The 17524-nt window shown below is 37.5% G+C and overlaps 1 protein-coding gene across 4 annotated transcripts in view; it reads left to right on the top strand.

Annotated features, from left to right (window-relative positions):
• Nucleotides 1-17524, top strand: part of PPP2R2B (protein phosphatase 2 regulatory subunit Bbeta) — a 464171-nt gene that overhangs the window by 195525 nt on the left and 251122 nt on the right. For 2 of the 4 annotated variants that reach the window (XM_015141148.3, XM_077937317.1), the window contains exon 3: nt 9211-9295. The exons of the other annotated variants lie outside the window; for them this stretch is intronic. In XM_015141148.3, the coding sequence (XP_014996634.1) occupies nt 9259-9295 (37 nt within the window). In that variant the 5' untranslated portion in view covers nt 9211-9258. The remainder of the gene's footprint in view (nt 1-9210; nt 9296-17524) is intronic. 4 annotated transcript variants of the gene reach the window in all.

The following is a 17524-nucleotide window of genomic DNA, read 5'->3' as shown; positions in this document are numbered from 1 at the left end:
CCTCACCAGAAGTGGTTAAGTGGGAAGGTGGGGCCTTAGTGGGATGCTGGCAGGTAGAGAGGGGTGGCAATGGCTTTCCTCATTGGAGGCAGAGTCTTGTGTGATGCTAGGAGGCAAAAGTATGCAAGGAAGATGGCATGTTGTTTTAACAAGTGAGCTGGAGATTAGAGATGTAACAGAATGTTTGACAGCTCATTAGAGTCCTCACACATAGTCATATCCCTTCTAATCAGTGTCTGTCCAATAGTTCACTCAGCAGTTATTTTAAAAATATTAATTATATATTAGGCACTATGCTAAAAAACCTAGGTATAAAATTTTAAAAAATTAAATGTAGACCCTGCTCTCACAGACCTTGCATTCTATTGGGAATAGATACATTAAAAGAACACATGTGAATATGAATATGAAACCTGTTAAAGGAGAAGGAAGAGATCCTCTAAGAGAATAAAGTACATGTTCATTGATGAAAATTTTGACTGTACAGAAAAGTCTAAAAGAGAAAATCAAATTTCCTTCTAGCTATGCCAGAGACAATCATTATAAACATTTTTGATGTGCTATATTTCCTTCCAGGCTCACTCAGTGTGTGTGTGTGTGTGTGTGTGTGTGTGTGTGAGAAAGAGATGAATGGAGAATGCTAGAATTATATGCAAAACAGCATCCTATATAGGGTTTATTTGTTTGCTTTTGCCCCAAACGCAAACTGTTAGCATTTTCTATAATATTCTATAGTTGAACCACAATTTTGCCAGTCACCTAATAATGAAAGTTTAGGTTGTTTTCAGTATTTGCTATAATAATTCTGAAATATGTAAATAATATATCTGATTATGTTATAGAGTCAAAATCATGTCTTTGGTTATGTTGTAGAACAAGTTTCTAAAAGTAGTTTACTGGGTTAAATGGTATAAACAATTATGTTTCTAGATGATAGGAATAAATTACCTTCTAAAATGGCTATCCCAAGGAATACCTTTGTAATTACTGTAGGTGTTTTCTACATTTGTTCTATGCATATTTTGCTCCACCTCACATTGTCACAAATTTTCAAGGTGCTTAAGTTTATCCTAGGGAACTTACGTGGGGTGAAGATCAGAAAAAAATTCATAAAGATACAGCCATTGAATCTTAATTTGATGCCATTGCCCTTCTACCCCCCAAAGCTCCAGGTACTTGGACCCTTTCTGAGAGGAGTGGCAGGCTCAGTTCTCAGCCTCTGCCATTAAGCACATGGGTGAGTAGTTTGTTCCCTGGGATTCAGTTGCCCACCTATGTTAAATAAAATTACTTTCATGGTTCCAGGGCATCATTTGTAGATGAGTATATGGAACCTGGTGACCCAGAAATGTTAATTTTCTTCAAACTGGTGAGTAGGTAACTTCAAAGAATGATTGCCCCAGTATGACAACCAGGATGGTTGTTTAATGAGCTAGTCTCTCATGGGGTACAAATTTGACATTTCTGAAAACTGTGCTAACTTTTTTTTTTTTTTTTTGGTTAATACTATGTGTGGTTGAACGCAATTTGAACCCAGGCAAATCTGAAAAAAATTAGACTTTAGCTATCATTGACTTGTGACTTCCAGACATCTCTAGTCTTCTCCCAAAACTGGCACTATTGTTTAATCTAAATGAAAAGTGCAGATCTTATAAATTACCACTGTAGTTAACATTCTATAGTTGAACCATAATTTTACCAGCCACCTAATGATGGAAGTTTAGATTATTTCCAATATTGCTGTAATAATTGTGAAATAGATAAATAATACCATGACTCTAAGTCATGTCTTTGGTTATTTTTTAGAACAAGTTTCTAAAGGCAGGATTACTGGATTAAATGGTATGAACGATTATATTTCTAGATGATAAGAATAAATGCCCTTCTGAAATCTCTGTCCCAAGGAATACCTTTGTAATTGCTATGATCCTTTTCCCTTTTGTTCTATCCATATTTTCAGTGAGTGACTTTTAGTCCACTGTCAAAGTATATTGGCTGTCTGCATTTCAGCAGTCTTTGGGGATTACAGTTGGGAGTCAGTTTGAAATCTCAATTCAGTTGGCCTGAGTATTTATTTAGAACATTGTTCCTCTCTGAAGTGTCTTGGGGTATTGAAAAAAAAAATTAAGCTCTTTGAGGCATTTTTTAATTTAAAAAAGTTTATACAATATTTTAAAAATTATACACAGGGTAGCACATAAAATTTACAAGGATAGACGGATGGATGGATGGATGGATGGGCAGTTTAATGGATAAATATTTGTGGTGGTTAGTAGGTGACCCAGTTGCCTTCTCAGAGGACTAAAAGTGTTAAAGCATCTTCTAGAAACTCCAAGTTTCAGTGGAGATTTGGGGGTGCAATATTAAAATCTACTTTTCATCCTCTTCTTCTTCTGTCTTGGAGCCAAATGTAGGTGGGATTAATTAGAGTAGCACAGATCCGTAGGGACATGATTCCTGGAATTCATTAATGGTGCTAGTTTAAAAGGAGAAGATATGACAAGCAGAGAAGAGCTTCCCTAGAACCCTGAACTATCAGAAGAGATTAGGACAGTTTAGTGCTTCCAGCTGACATCTCCTGCAATGACTAACTTCTAATCCCTTTTCCCATTCTGTAGGATTAGCCTGGGTGAAACTGACATACTGTTTTAGAAGTCAGGACCCTCTGGTCACAGAGGGTCACAGATACAGAGGGAAGTTTTGGGTGCAGCTCCATTTGTGAACAAGATATATTTTTCTATAGGTTGCTAAGCACCCACCCGGACCTGAAAATCTCTGTGCACTGTGGAAAAAAGGAAAAAAAAAAAAAAGCAAAAGCAGTCTGATTATCGTATTGTACTTCGGCTGCCAACATGCTTACTCAGTCCTTAAGCTTCCTCAGCACAATTTGAGATGGAAATTTTCCGATCAGAATTTTTCCTATAAGTCTTAGAAACTTGGATTTGAGCCCACTATGCAAGCCAGGGTTTTTTTTTTTTTTTAATTTTTTTTTTTAAATTTTTCCAATTACTTGACAAGCAGGTCGCCTTTGAGTCACTCACATGAATGGCCTTGATGCAGACGTTGGCAAATGCTGAAAAGGCAAAAAAAATAAAAATATAAAAAATTTCCTTTCTTTGACCCTTTAAGAAGATTAGTCTGTTCACAGTTTTCTCCTGTGCTTATAAACTTTCATGTTTCCTGCCTGTCCTCCTCGCATCTTCTAAGTCTCTCCTAACTGATCTTCAAAGCATTAAGACTGGCTTGTGCTGGGCCCTGACTACTCCAGGTCATTTCTGCTTCCCTGCCTCTCTGTGTGCTGTTTCCCCTTCCCTGGTACTTACAAGGCCTGCCTCCAGTCCACATTTTCCTGTGAAGTTTTTCCTGAATTCTTCAAGTTCTTTGATCGCCACAGCAATCCTATGAGCATATAGATATTTTCCCCATTTCACGAATGTGGCAACTGAGGTCCAAGTTCAGATACCTAGACCTAAAGACATAGATCCTGCACATCATCTCCCCAACAAGACATACACTCCAGGAAGACAGTGACCACATCTTTCCCTCTAGTTTACCGTACAAAGGACAGTGCGGTTCTTGGCACACAGGTGCTTAGTAAATGGTTTTTTAATTTGATTTCAGTTTGAGAGTAGATTAATAGCATTTCTCTAGTTAGGACAGCAGCCAGTTACATATTCTTTTCTTGGGAGTTTAGACTTGCAGATCTCTCTGAACCACGTAAAGCCAGGTCCTCCTACCCCAGCTAAAGTTTAAAGATGCAGGAGAGGCTGGGCGCGGTGGCTCAAGCCTGTAATCCCAGCACTTTGGGAGACCGAGATGGGCGGATCACGAGGTCAGGAGATCGAGACCATCCTGGCTAACACAGTGAAACCCCGTCTCTACTAAAAAATACAAAAAAACTAGCCAGGCGAGGTGGCGGGCGCCTGTAGTCCCAGCTACTCGGGAGGCTGAGGCAGGAGAATGGCGTGAACCTGGGAGGCGGAGCTTGCAGTGAGCTGAGATCCGGCCACTGTACTCCAGCCTGGGCGACAGAGCGAGACTCCGCCTCAAAAAAAAAAAAAAAAAAAAAAAAAAAAGATGCAGGAGAGATGTGATCTTGGATTTCTGCAATCACTTAGAAACTGTACTGGCTAATTAAGATCATAATTGATTATTTGTTCTTTCATTCACTTATGTGTTTACGTGTGTGTTCTTTCATTATTTAACCATTCAGCAGGTATTTACTGAGCAAATGAAGCTTCATTCATATTACATGAGTTATTACATGAAAATATCAATAAGAAAAATTATGTGAAAGTTTATTAATATTGGCTATAAGGGGGATGAAAGCAGCAAGCCAAAAGAAAGAAAAAATGCTGTATTTTAAAGAAAGTGAAAGGTAGCTTCATCTACGATAAAAAGGGTATGTAAAGTATGATTTATGTTATATAAAATTTTATTTGCATAGATAAAGAATTCCATGGAAAAATGGCTACAAAAATGTATTGATAGCTCAGGCTGATGAAATTTTAAGTAACTTCTACTGTTTTTACATTTTCTATAATGTATGACAGTTTTAAATAAATATATACATTGTTTATGTAATAAAAACAATAAGGCTGCCATTGTTGTGAGAAGCAATTCATGGAGTGTCTACTAATGTGACTCGTCTCTGGGATTCAATGTAGTGAATATTCACCTGAGTTCTTCCTTTTACTTTGAAGACACATTAATAATTCTTCAAATAAAAATCAGTTTGACGGCCGGGTGCGGTGGCTCACGCCTGTAATCCCGGCACTTTGGGAGGCCAAGGTGGGTGAATCACGAGGTCAGGAGAATGAGACCATCCTGGCTAACACGGTGAAACCCCGTCTCTACTAAAAATACAAAAAATTAGCCAGGCGTGGTGGCGGGCGCCTGTAGTCCCAGCTACTCGGGAGGCTGAGGCAAGAGAATGGCGTGAACCCGGGAAGTGGAGGTAGCAGTGAGCTGAGATCGCGCCACTGCCCTCCAGCCTGGGAGACAGAGACTCGGTCTCAAAAAAAAAAAAAAAAAAAAAAAAAAATCAGTTTGAATGCTGGAAGAGGAGTGATAAGTGAACACTGACTGTCAGATTCTATAGTAAGAATCCTTTTTAAGGTCTCTCACCTGAAGATCTAGGTGAAAGGGCTTTGGCAATGAGCCTGACCCTCAGGTTTATAGCCCCTTTGGTCCTTACCTCTTGGCTGCAACAAGAAAGGTAAGACGGTATCTCTTACTTCAGTCAATCATTTTATAAGGGGGACTAAGCAATGGTCTGGATGAGTCAGTGAAAATCAATTGCAATGATGGAAAACCCATCTAAGAAAAAATGTCCTAGAGCCAGTGAGTCAGAGCCAGCCCCTCTGCACATGAAAGATTTCAGTCTGTGTTTATTGACACAGACCCTGAAGGAATTTCTGGCATGTTTTGCCAAAGCCAGTTTTAAAATGTTTAATCAGTGGATTAGTGACTATCAGACCTACTGGAGAGGTCTGCGCATGGGGCAGCTGGGCAAGTGTAGTGTATTGCAATGAGGCTGTTAGTGACAGAGTATAGGTACATTTTGTCAGAGAAACATGGGAGAATACTACCATCCACTCATGAGACGATCTTGGCTTTAGAAAGTGTGGTGTGTTTTCTGTGTCAAAGGCTTGATTTCCTTCCTTGGTTTCATGAGCTAAGCAACCTCATGACCTCTGTTTTTGGTATACTGAAAAGGGAACATGGTTAAGATGGTCTAGAGCCAGAGTTTGAGTGATTAATCAAGCAATCAGTTCAAGCCACAACTAGCAACTTGAAAGAGTGAATATGTTTTTCTAAATTTCATAGGCCCAGGGAGAATGTATACTTAAAATAGCATGATTGCTTTTGTTTTACCTATTTGTGTGGACCTATAAAACATTTCAAGATGAGAGCTATAAAAGGAAAAGCAGAATGGTGGTGTCACATCACAAAGCAATTTTAATCTGCTAGATACCTTGAAAGGAAACCATAGCCCAAGATAAAGGTAAAATCACCAGAAAAAAAATTGTTTTCCTGATTTTTGTGTCTTTGCTCTTATATCTTTTGGTTGAATCTCTCCAATAAGATGTAAAAATACTTAATAGTGCTAAATACCATATTTTCTTCATCTCTCCAAGGTAAACTTCAGATAGAATTTCTCTTTTTTCCTTACACAAAACTGTCTTTCATACTACCTCCTTTCCCTGATGTTTTAATCTACAGATAGGCCATGTTCTACTCTCTAATGTAGACAAGCAAGAGACTTGGCACCTTGAAATTTGAATAGAAACCCAAAGGCATCTTTGCTACATTGAGCCCATGTTGTTGAGCTGCTATTTATGTACTGTTCATTTTCATGGTAGTTTAGTGATATTCCTCGTTGCTTTCACAGAAAGGTTTCTCAGGCTATTTCATACCTACATGAACTTATCTGGGGGTTTGCCAAGTTTACTGGCTCTTGACTCCTTCTTTTTATAAGATTTTTGTTTTGGGTTTAGAAGTACATGTGCAGGATTGTTAGATCTCTAAGTTGCATGTCACAGGGGTTTGCAACATGCAGATTATTTGGTTACCCAGGTCATATTTTACTCTCTTAACCATCAAAACAACTGATCAAATAGTTCACTTGTCTTTGGCACTGCTGATAGTTTTCAACTCTAAAGAATTCCCCCTTCCTCTGGCTTTTAAATTAGTTCATCAGTAAACCAACTTCACCAAACAGGTTGATACATTAGCAGCTAAATATTAGGCAAGGAAGGAGTTATATAAAGTGGTAATGCCATCTTGTACTTGTGGAGGGGTTTGTATTTCTGCAAAGTATTTTCACAGCTCTTGTTTACTCTGCACAACAAACATAAAGAGTAAATTGCCTTTCTTCTCATTTTCTCAGTTAGAAAACTGAGATCCAGTGGAGTTAATCAACTTGCCTATGATCACATGCCAGTTTATGGTGGAGAGAAGACTGAGGTTTAGAGACTGATTCATAAAACCAAGCTCTTTCTGTGATATCAGAATATGAGATAAATCAATAAACTCCTAACTAGATGAAATCTTACAGTCTTGGAAAAAAGTGCATCTGCTTGCTGACTCTCTGTAAGGCATTGACCACTAACATTTTTAGCACAAGTTTCTTTGGGTGGAACAACTTGGTGTGCCTTACACCTTTGATTTTGGGGCTTAGGCAGGGTTGTGTCTCATTCCTAAAGTCACTCATTGTTACTCTTGCCAAGTGGAAGAGTCTCTGGAACCACATTCCTGGACAGTGGTGCAAGCCTTAAAGCGCTAGGGTTTTGGTGATAATAAAGAAAAAGCCAATGGATTTAGTTCTATGTCATGGCTGTATATTGCGCCCAAATATCTAACTCACAGATATCTACCATTTGGAATCAGCAAGAAAATAGGTAAAAACAATGGATTGATCATCACCAACACGATTCTGATCCCCAGAAACTAACATAAGGACAGAAAAGCAACATTTACTGAGTATTATGTGTATTTTTTGCCTCATTTCCATTTTATTATGTAAGCAGTGAAATCTTTGATAAAAAGATGAGCTCATTACTTAAATCCTCTTACTGCAGTTAACCCTATGTAAACCTAAGACAATAGTAGTAACTACCTTCCATGGTTGTTGTGAGGATTAAGTGATATAATACTTGTATATGGCTAGTTCAGTCCCTGACACAGATTAAGCATTCAATGAGTAGTTGGTTGTTTTTAGTAGTTTTAGATGAATTAAGTGGTCATAAGCATTATTTGCAATGGACTATGTGCACTTTTACGCTCCCAACCCTAGAGTTTAGAATAATGTGAAAAAAAGTAGTCAAGAAAACAGACTCCGGAGATGACTGGGTTTGTATCCTGGCCCCATCACTTACTAGTTCTTGGGCAAGTTATTTAACCTCGCTAAGCTCAGGTGCCTCATCTGTGAAATGAAGATAACAGTGCTTAACCTCATAAGGCTATTGTAAGTATTAAAAGTAACAGTGCCTGTAATGTGCTCAGGACAGTCCCAGGAACATAGTAGGTAGTAATTGCTAAATGATATTAGGCTGTATTTTCATTAATATTAGTACACTTATGTATATGCCTTAAGATATTACTGTTGAAAGACAGTTGTTCACAAAACAGAGGACAAATAAGTTAATACACTAACCTTAATCTTTGATCCAGTATCAGTACTGGCTGGTGGTGATTTGATCTCCTTTAAATAACAAACATAATCTGTTAGGTTGGATTCTTGTGTCAATCTAAACAAACTGCTGCCTTTTTCTGAATATGAAATAAAGCATTGAGGAAAATAAAATTCATTATCTGCTCCATGCACCATCAGGATATTTAAGGATAATAACTTTAAGATACTAAAAAATTAACAATAATGGATTAATTATGAACCTTTTTTTCTATATTAGTGGTATGTTGAAGCTTTCCATTAAGGCCTTTTTTTTTAATCTTACATGTTTATTTTGAATATTTCTTCTTATATTACCTTGTTCATAGCTTCTCATAGGGTATAACCTCTTAACTTCTGAACTCTTTCAGAGAAAGGGGGCTATTTCTAATGAGTGAGGTGACTTGCTTCTGCTCCTGAATAGTTCCTATTGCATAAAAGTTGTTCTGCACCAGAGCATCCTCTCTTTCACCCACTGCTCCTAGCCCTGCACCATAAAACCTTACCCTAAACACTGAGTATCCTGTCCACAGGACCCCGCTTTGGCTATATGAAGCCAGCCCTCCTAATCACTACAGCCTCTTCAAAACTCCCTAGATGCCATACAGCAGCTGTTTTCAAACTTTAACGTGCATTATTAGAACCACCTGACGTGTTTGTTAAAGACAAACTTCCAGGCTCCACCCCGTCAAGCTTAGAATAGGTCTGTAGGCCTGTGAGTTTGATTTTTTCAGTTTCCCAGGTAATCCTACTGTTGCTGATGATGATCACGAGCAACACTTTGAGACCCACGGCTCTACGTCTGTCTTCTCAAGCGAGAAAACAGTTCATTTCAGGTCGATGGGGCTGAGGCAAGGGAGCTTTTACAGTGTTGATTGTGTTACCTTGTTAGCCTGGATTTTGACGGGCCAGGAGCAAACTCTCCCAAAGAGATGGTAGGGGGTATGTAGAGAGTGTGTAAATGCACCTGTATGTTACCAAAAGTTGAAGCATCGCTACCTCCTGGAGTCTGGATCTGAACCCCATGTTTGTCACAGGAGCCAAGGGAGAACCCAAGACAGAGAATAGTGGCACAATAATGAAGCATGAATTATCCAGATGAAAACACCTATGGAAATAAAGGTATTCGTATTATTATTTATACCTACTCTTCTTGATAAAGTAGCAGTATAGAAGTGTTAAATAGTTCCAATTGCTTAAAAGTTGTTCCGTGGGACACAAATAAGTTAATTTACATTTTTAAAATAATTATTGTACATAGGAAGCATAATTTGATTTATTGTTTTAAGAACAAGAGCATATTTTGACCAAATGTACATGGGGATGATACATTATCATTGGTTATAAAATTACCAGGAGAGAAAGTGTTGGCTAAACAAGAATAGAGCCTGCTTTATTGATATTAGGTTTGTCGAATAAACTAGAGAACAAGGTAAATGTATTAACTGCTCAAACAAAGAAAAAGAGCTTTTGGGGTCAAGAGGCAAAGAAAGACAATATGGGCACCTTACTTTGAATATAACGAAAAATAAAAGTATCACTGAACGGGTAATTTCCAATGAGAAAATAGATCTAGAAATCACTGTGTAGGAAAAAACAACTTCTCATCTGTATCAAATATTCTAAAGTCCTTTCATTATTAACTCCTAAGTAGTTACACTTGATTTGGATGAAGCAGCATGGAGGCTTCTGCTAGGCTTTTTTATTCATTTCTCAATACAGTGTGTGGTGAGGCTTTAGCTTTACAGCCTCCACATTTGGCTATGTTTTGTGGTAATGGAAAATAAAATTTAATCCAAAAGAACTGTATTTTGATTTAAGAAAAAGAATCATCAGAGATTCTCTTTAGAGGTGGAGTTTGTAACAGAGTTTGTATGAACCCTGAGACAGATCAAAGAGTACAACATTCAGAAGAGAAGAGCTCCCTTTAATAAAAGGAACGAAGGGGGAAAAAGGCTCTAGATAAATATTTTATCATAGAGCTAATGAAATGTAAAAGGTGGTCACAGATCAAAAAGGGAAGAAAACAAAAAGCAGGTATGTGTGTATGTGTATGTATATTGTGTATGTGTATGCATATGTGTATGCATATATGTTTGTGAATATTCTCCACCAGACTATGGATAAAGATGTGTGAGGCATTTGTGTCCTAAGGGAACTATGCAATGTTAGCATTATACATTTATATAGACTCCATGCAGGTGACGTTTCTTAATGTTTTTATATAAAATAATAAAAGAGCAGGGTTTGTTTTTAAATAATGTTGGTGATGTGAGGTAGAGTTCAGCTCTTCCCTTGCTATTGAAAAATTACCTTTTGCTGTCTGGTCCAATTGAATTATATCTGTTGTAATTTCAATGTACGATTTTTTTTTTCATTCCTACCAACTAAGTAACACTTTCAGTGCATTTTAATATAATACTGATTGGGGTTTGAGTTTTTTTTTGGTTTGCCCTTGATGATGTTGCTTTAATGAGATGAAACTGAATAGCTTTGAGTAGATTTCCCTGGAGCTTCCAACTTTTATGCCCCTTATTCCTCCTCCAAGATGGAGGGAGAAAAAAGTATTTTGTTATTTGGTCAAATTTTATGACTTGTGTTATATCAGACTCAAACTTTCTAAAAACATAAAAACTGTGAGAGACAGTTCAGATTCCAAATTTCAGGAGTTTCTTGTGAAGAATAGCCAGGATAAATATCTGCTTTTCACCGTGCCTCATCAAGTCCAAATGTTTCTAAAAAATCCCTTCAAAGTACAAAGACAGTGCCCTTCTCCAAATTTTGAGGGTTGGTGACTATATAAGCATTATGCACAGCTTAGTGATAAGTGTGAGGTACAAGGTGAGTGTGTGTGTATACACACGACTGTGTTTTAATAGAATGTTAAGAGTCACTTCAAGGTGTCATTTTCACAGGTTTAGTTACTTTCTTCAGAAATTGAATCTATTAGAATTTGAGACAGCCTTGGTGAAAAGAGGTTGGTCAATATATACAAATATACGGTTAGATAAAAGGTATAAATTCTAATGTTTGATAGAGTACATGACTGTAGTTAGCAACAATGTATTGCATATTTCAAAGAAGCTAGAAGAGAGAATTTGAAATGTTCCCAACACATAGAAATAATAAATTCTCAAGGTGATCGATAACCCAAGTACTGTTACTTGATCATTATACATTCTGTGCATGTAATAAAATATCACATGTACCCCATAAATATGTAACATATTATGTATTTTTAAAATTGCCTTGAATTTTGACATGAGATTATGATCATTTAAGAGCAGTATAAGACATGAAGCCATGTAGGGCTCTCTCTGCTTTTCTAAAATCCGTTCCAGTGCAAAATAATAATTTAATGTGTGTCAGCAGATTGGTAATAAAGAGTCTGGCATCCATCCTTTTACTTATTAAGTATTTATTGTGCACTTACTATGTGTCTGATGCTGTACTCGGCGCTGGGGATGCAAAAGTTTAATATATAGACCTGGTCTCTACCGTTAAAGAACTTGTGGTTTAGTAGGGGACACATGCAGGACAACAGGCAATTATAATGCAGAATGAGAGGTTCTCTGATGAAGGAAGTACAAGGGACTGTGAAATGACATAAGAAGGGCTCATGAGGAAGCAGATGGCTAAACTGAGACCTGAAGGCTGAGGAGGAGGGAAGAAGAATGAAAAGTATTCCAAGCAGGGAGAATGGTAGTCAAGACGACGGTTAGTCCCACCTCAGTTATTTAGTAATTGGGTGACTTTAGGAAAAAGTCTATCTTAGATATTTTATTTTCCTTATCATTCTGTGGGAGATGGAGATGGTGGCCATAGTGGATACTGCCGCTGGTGGGAAAAAAATGATAGCAGTTAATATGTATTGAGCACTATTATGTGCCATGTAGTGTACTAAGCCTTTTCCATGCATTAGTTACCTAATTAGGGTTTTGAAATCACCTTTTGAGGTAGGCACCATTATTATCTGTTTCACAGATAAGCAAAGAGAAATTCAGAAAGGTTAAGAAACTTGCTCAAAGTCACCTTATTAGCAGTAGAAAAGCCAGGATTTGAAAACAGACAAGTTTAACTTAGAACCTGTGTTTCGCACTATTACTATACTATTCATAATCTAGCTTTCATAAGCTGATAAAAGATGAGCAGGATAATGGATTGAAAGGACTTTTTAAACTACATGGAACTCTATACTATCATTCTGCATTTTAAACTGGGGCATGAATCATGTGGTTGGTAGCTAGTCCAGAATAAAAAGTAAAAATGATTGCAGCAATATATGGGCTGCCATTTCTTGATTTGTTAGCAATGCCTCTAATTCTATGACCTCAACACATTAGTAGTCAAAAGTGGCATTTCCTAGGGGACATTTTTTGAAGCAACAGAACATTAGATAAGATGGACCATGGGTTTGCTCCTAAATGGCAACTGCTATGTTAGAAAGTTCTCAAACATTCCTAAGATCTTTAATCTCTGTTAATCACTCCATGCCCCTCTGTGACTGCTCAGCACAAAATGAAATGGAGGCTTGGCAATTATCCAATTCCTTTGAAGACTCTTGCCTCTTAATGCGGATAATCCAAAGCTCCAATTGCACTTTAAAAAATTCTAGATTACCAGGTTCACTCAGGTATACATACTCTCTACTCTGCCTCCACTTTTTTTTGCCAAATAGACCTTTTTCCTGTCACTTCTATGTTTCTGATAATTCCCAGTGTGCTCCCTGCATTTATCTCAACTCTAATCAGCCATCGTATTGTGAACTTAGGACAGTCTGTACAATTGTCCTGTAAGCAGGTCCATGTTGCTGGCCAACACATTAGCAGTCATTGGGAATTGTTGAGAATGTTTGGAGAGAGGTGGTCACACAATCTTTTGGCACAAAGAGCATGTCTCCACTACAAAGGCAAAGACTGGTTCTACAGTAGGTGGAACCACAATGAATCAAAATAATGAATTCTTCTGCATCATAGTTCAATTCCAGAGGCTAATTGTTAATTTAAGTCCTGCTCATGGCCTGATAACAGGGCTTTCCTTTTGGAAACTTGACTGAGCTAGTGTGAAAGGCAAGACTGTTATTCAGATATACTAGTGAAATGCAAACAGTTTCACATATTAATGGTAACTAATGACCTGTAGTCAGGCTATGATTTGTTAGGTTAAAAACAAAGGCACAATTAGTTTATTTGTTCAGGAGTGTAAACAGAGGGCTTTGTCAATCTGTAGATTGTTCTTCTCCATTGGAGACAGTAGGCTGGAGCATTCCACTTAAGCTGTGGCATTTGAGGACTGCATTTTCCTATCTTGAGATTCTCCCAGCTTCCTGTCCCCTCATAAGCCTGCAGCCTTAATCAAAAGGGAATGAAGAGGATGCTGTTATTGGTCCCCTTTCTCTGTGGCTTTGCTTTTTGATAAGTGAACCACTTTAATTTTAATTTTTTTCTTTCAGTTCCACTCTGGTCTCATGCTTCAAATAGCTAATTTTCTCAAAGCATCACCATTTCTTCAGCAAACATGTAACACATAATTGAGGTCAAATTATGCTCCAAATGCTCTCCTAGACCTCAAGACTTTTAATGATTATCCAGAGAGTACTGACCCCATCTGCAAAATTTACAACTTCTCCATAGGTGTCGTAAGATTTCCTGTACCACTAACTACTACTTGTAAGCTTATCACTAAAAAAAAAAATGAAGAATCTCTTGAAATGTAACAGCTGCTCTGTTGAGATATGCATCTTAGAGAGCAAGGCACTTTGATCTTTTGGGGTGCATCAAAGCTGACAATAGAGATTTTGAGGGATTATAGTGACTCCTTAGAAAGGGTATACCTTGTGTTTTGCCTACACTTATTTAATTTGAGAAAGTGAGTATATTTCAATTCTTAAAGGAAACCATGGCATTAAAACAGAAAATTATTTAATCCTTCATCAAGTAAAAAGAAAAGACTGTGATCCACCTCGTACCACAAAGCAATAATGATGCAGGTTATCCCAGTGAGGCATTTGGATCACTTAAAATCATGATGAAGCAATGATTATGCCTATTATCTATTTTAATAAATGTAAATTGCTGTGGAGAAACAAACCATTTTATGCCACTTGAATCCTTTTCAAGGAAGCCTGAATCCTTTTTGCATGGCTTAGATGTATTACTGTCATTTTCCCTTCACTAGATTGAATAAAAGCACTTAAATCAGAACTTTGTTAGTGTACCCTCTTGTACTGTTTGCCCTAATAAATTGTTGTGATTTTAGTCTTTGAAATCCATATTTTGTAACATTTGCAAATTTATCTGTAGTCCCTTCCAGAATTGAGATTATGGGGTAAATTCAATAGTAAGTCAACATGTACATTATATGTGCCAAGCACTAGGGGGACAGCAATGGAACACGGAACTCATGTGGAACATGATCTCTTTCCTTGTTAGCACTAATAGCAATCAGCAGTCATTTTATTTACTCATTTGTATGTTGGTTATCCTCTCTTCTTGAAGGTGAGCACCTGTCTCTTGGCTAGTGTGTATCCCAGGTTCTAACACAGTGCTTGGAATCTGGTAAATATGCTCAGTATATATTTGTTGAATGTTGAATGAAATCCAGGCCCAATGGTGGGAGCTTGAAAGCCAATAGTAGCATTTGGGATATTGTGAAATAAAGCAAAATTACTTGATAAACAGATCTCTAGGGACAGAATTAGGAGATGATCGGCACCATTGTGAACCTTTATTGCATGAGATTGTTTCTTCGTGTCCTCTTATGTCCACTTGTATGTAATACTGAGTAATATTTCGATATGATAAAAAGGACCTCCTGTTTATTTGGAAACTACCAAAGCCTGGCAGTGATATTTATTATACTCATCCTTGGGGTGACCAATCAAATTTATTATGTGAAATGACATATTCTTCTGAATCCAAAGATAATTTTAATATTCTGGAAAGTCTTTACAGTGGTATGGATAGATTGTGTGGTCATGTTTCAGTCATTTACCTGATAGATGTTTATCGGGCACTTATTGTGTGCCAGGTATGGGGTTAGGTACCAGGAATATGGAGTGACAAGGCCCTCTGGGGAAATATATTGATAAAGAATAATAAACATAAATGTACAATTGCATCTGTGACAAGCACTCTTAAGGAAGAGTTAGTGGTACTCTGAGAATGTGTAGTAAGAGGATTATTGGACCCAGACAGAGAAGGCTTCCCTGGTGAAAGAATAATTGCTAAATCCTAAAGTCATCATAGGAGTTAGCTATGTTGAAGAGGGGATGGGAAGATGACCAGGCAGGGAGAACTGCATGTACAAGGGCTTTATGGTAGTAGCAGTAGAGACTGTGTGTGTTCAAAGAAGTGAAAGGTGGCCAGTGTGGATTCAGTTCCCACAGGGTGGACATTAGGCAGAAGTCACATCTTGCGGAGTCTTGCAAAAATATATGAGCCGTTTTTACTTTTTATCTTAAGAGTAATAGGAAACCATTAAAATGTTTAAATGTGGGGAAGATTGGGGAAAGTGACCAAGTTTGCTTTTCAAAAATACTATTCTGGCTGCAGTACAAAGAATAGATTGGAAAGGGTCTAGAATAGATTTAAAGAGACACGTGCCTTATTCACATGAAGCTGACACAAAATGTACATAATATATGCCCATGTGAAGCAGTCCCTGCATAAAGCATGTACCCTGGAAAAAGATTCAAGATGAGCTCCTCCGTGGTATAATACAGACCTCTTCAAATTCCTCTATGTCATGCACATACCTTACCCAGACATAAATTAGCATCATTAATGCAGAGTGTCACGTTAGAGCCCAGTTATACTTCCAGCTGATGTATCACTTTAGCACCTTTCTCTTTGTGCTTTACCCTCCACTTTCAAAGGCTGTTCTCAGGTCTTATTTTCCTTCCTAGAAGTGTGAGATTGGTTTTTCTGCTGTGCTATTGGAGTGATCCTCCACTTAGAGTCTAATCTGCCATGGCTTTGTGCCTGTTTGTCAGGAACTTCGAGGATGTATTAAGACATTATACAGGGTAGAAGCTCTGTTTTGACAATGATTATGCCTATTATCTATTTTAATAAATGTAAATTGCTGTGGAGAAACAAACCATTTTATGCCACTTGAATCCTTTTCAGGGAAGCCTGAATCCTTTTTTGCATGACTTAGATGTATTACTGTCATTTTCCCTTCACTGGATTGGATAAAAGCACTTAAATCAGACCTTTGTTAGTGCACCCTCTTGTAGTGTTTGCCCTAATAAATTGTTGTGATTTTAGTCTTTGAAATCCATATTTTGTAACATTTGCAAATTTATCTGTAGTCCCTTCCAGAATTGAGATTATGGGGTAAATTCAATAGTAAGTCAACATGTACATTATATGTGCCAAGCACTATACTTGGGATACAGCAATGACTAAAGCACTAATTCTGCCTTTAAGAAGCTTACAGTCGTTTCTCACTAGTGGAGTGGGAATTGACACATAAGCAAGAGGAGGATGTTAGAATGCTACATGTGGTAATGAATTAAAGTTAGAGACATCAACAAGAACCCCTGCTTAACTTTATATATACACAAGTGACTACATACAGAAATATTTATGTAGACATACATAGGGTTGTATGCACACATATATTTCTTTCTGTGTCAGCTGAGAGGGCCTAAAAGAGATGGCATCCCAGTAGCAACTAGCACCCAGATCTTGATTTCTAAAACCATTATTTAATAAAAGGAACCAGGAATTCTTGGAGAAATGTCTGATGCTACTACTAGCAAAGGAAATATATGAGTCTGGAGCCTCTTATAGAACCAGAAAATAAAGAAGCACTTAAAAAAAAAAAAAAGGAAAAAAGCCTGCGTTGATGGAGCTATGTCAAAAGGACACAGAAATCAACTGGAAGAGCTCCTAATGGCCAAAGTGGAACAATCTGAACAATAAAATATAGCATTGAATTCTATCTCAAAGTATAAAATCAATATCCATGAATTCATACTGGTATAAGTAAATGATTGAATAAATAGGAGAGAAGAAGAAAATCTCCCATGCAGAACTCCAAATAAATTGTTCCAATAACATACCTTTGAGGAAGACAGCAAGTTGGCATAGCTCCCTATGCCTTAAGGATGGGGCTGTACATCATGACTTCTTTCTAAGAGTACAGAGTACAGTTTGGAGGAGAGGGGAGTAACTTTACAATGGAGAAACCTGACAAACATTTCTTCAACCAGGTGATCAAGACCAACATGAACATAATGCATGTTGATAGTAGATACCCTTGATTGATGTGATAGGATGGAAATGGCACTTTATCTCTGTGTTCTTCAATAATGAGAAAAACGTCAAACAAATTCCACTGGAG

Source organism: Macaca mulatta, chromosome 6 (assembly GCF_049350105.2).
Source record: "Macaca mulatta isolate MMU2019108-1 chromosome 6, T2T-MMU8v2.0, whole genome shotgun sequence".
Taxonomy (NCBI): domain Eukaryota; kingdom Metazoa; phylum Chordata; class Mammalia; order Primates; family Cercopithecidae; genus Macaca; species Macaca mulatta.
The sequence above is the reverse complement of the archived record's forward strand: the minus strand, read 5'-3'. Positions and strand labels throughout refer to the sequence as shown.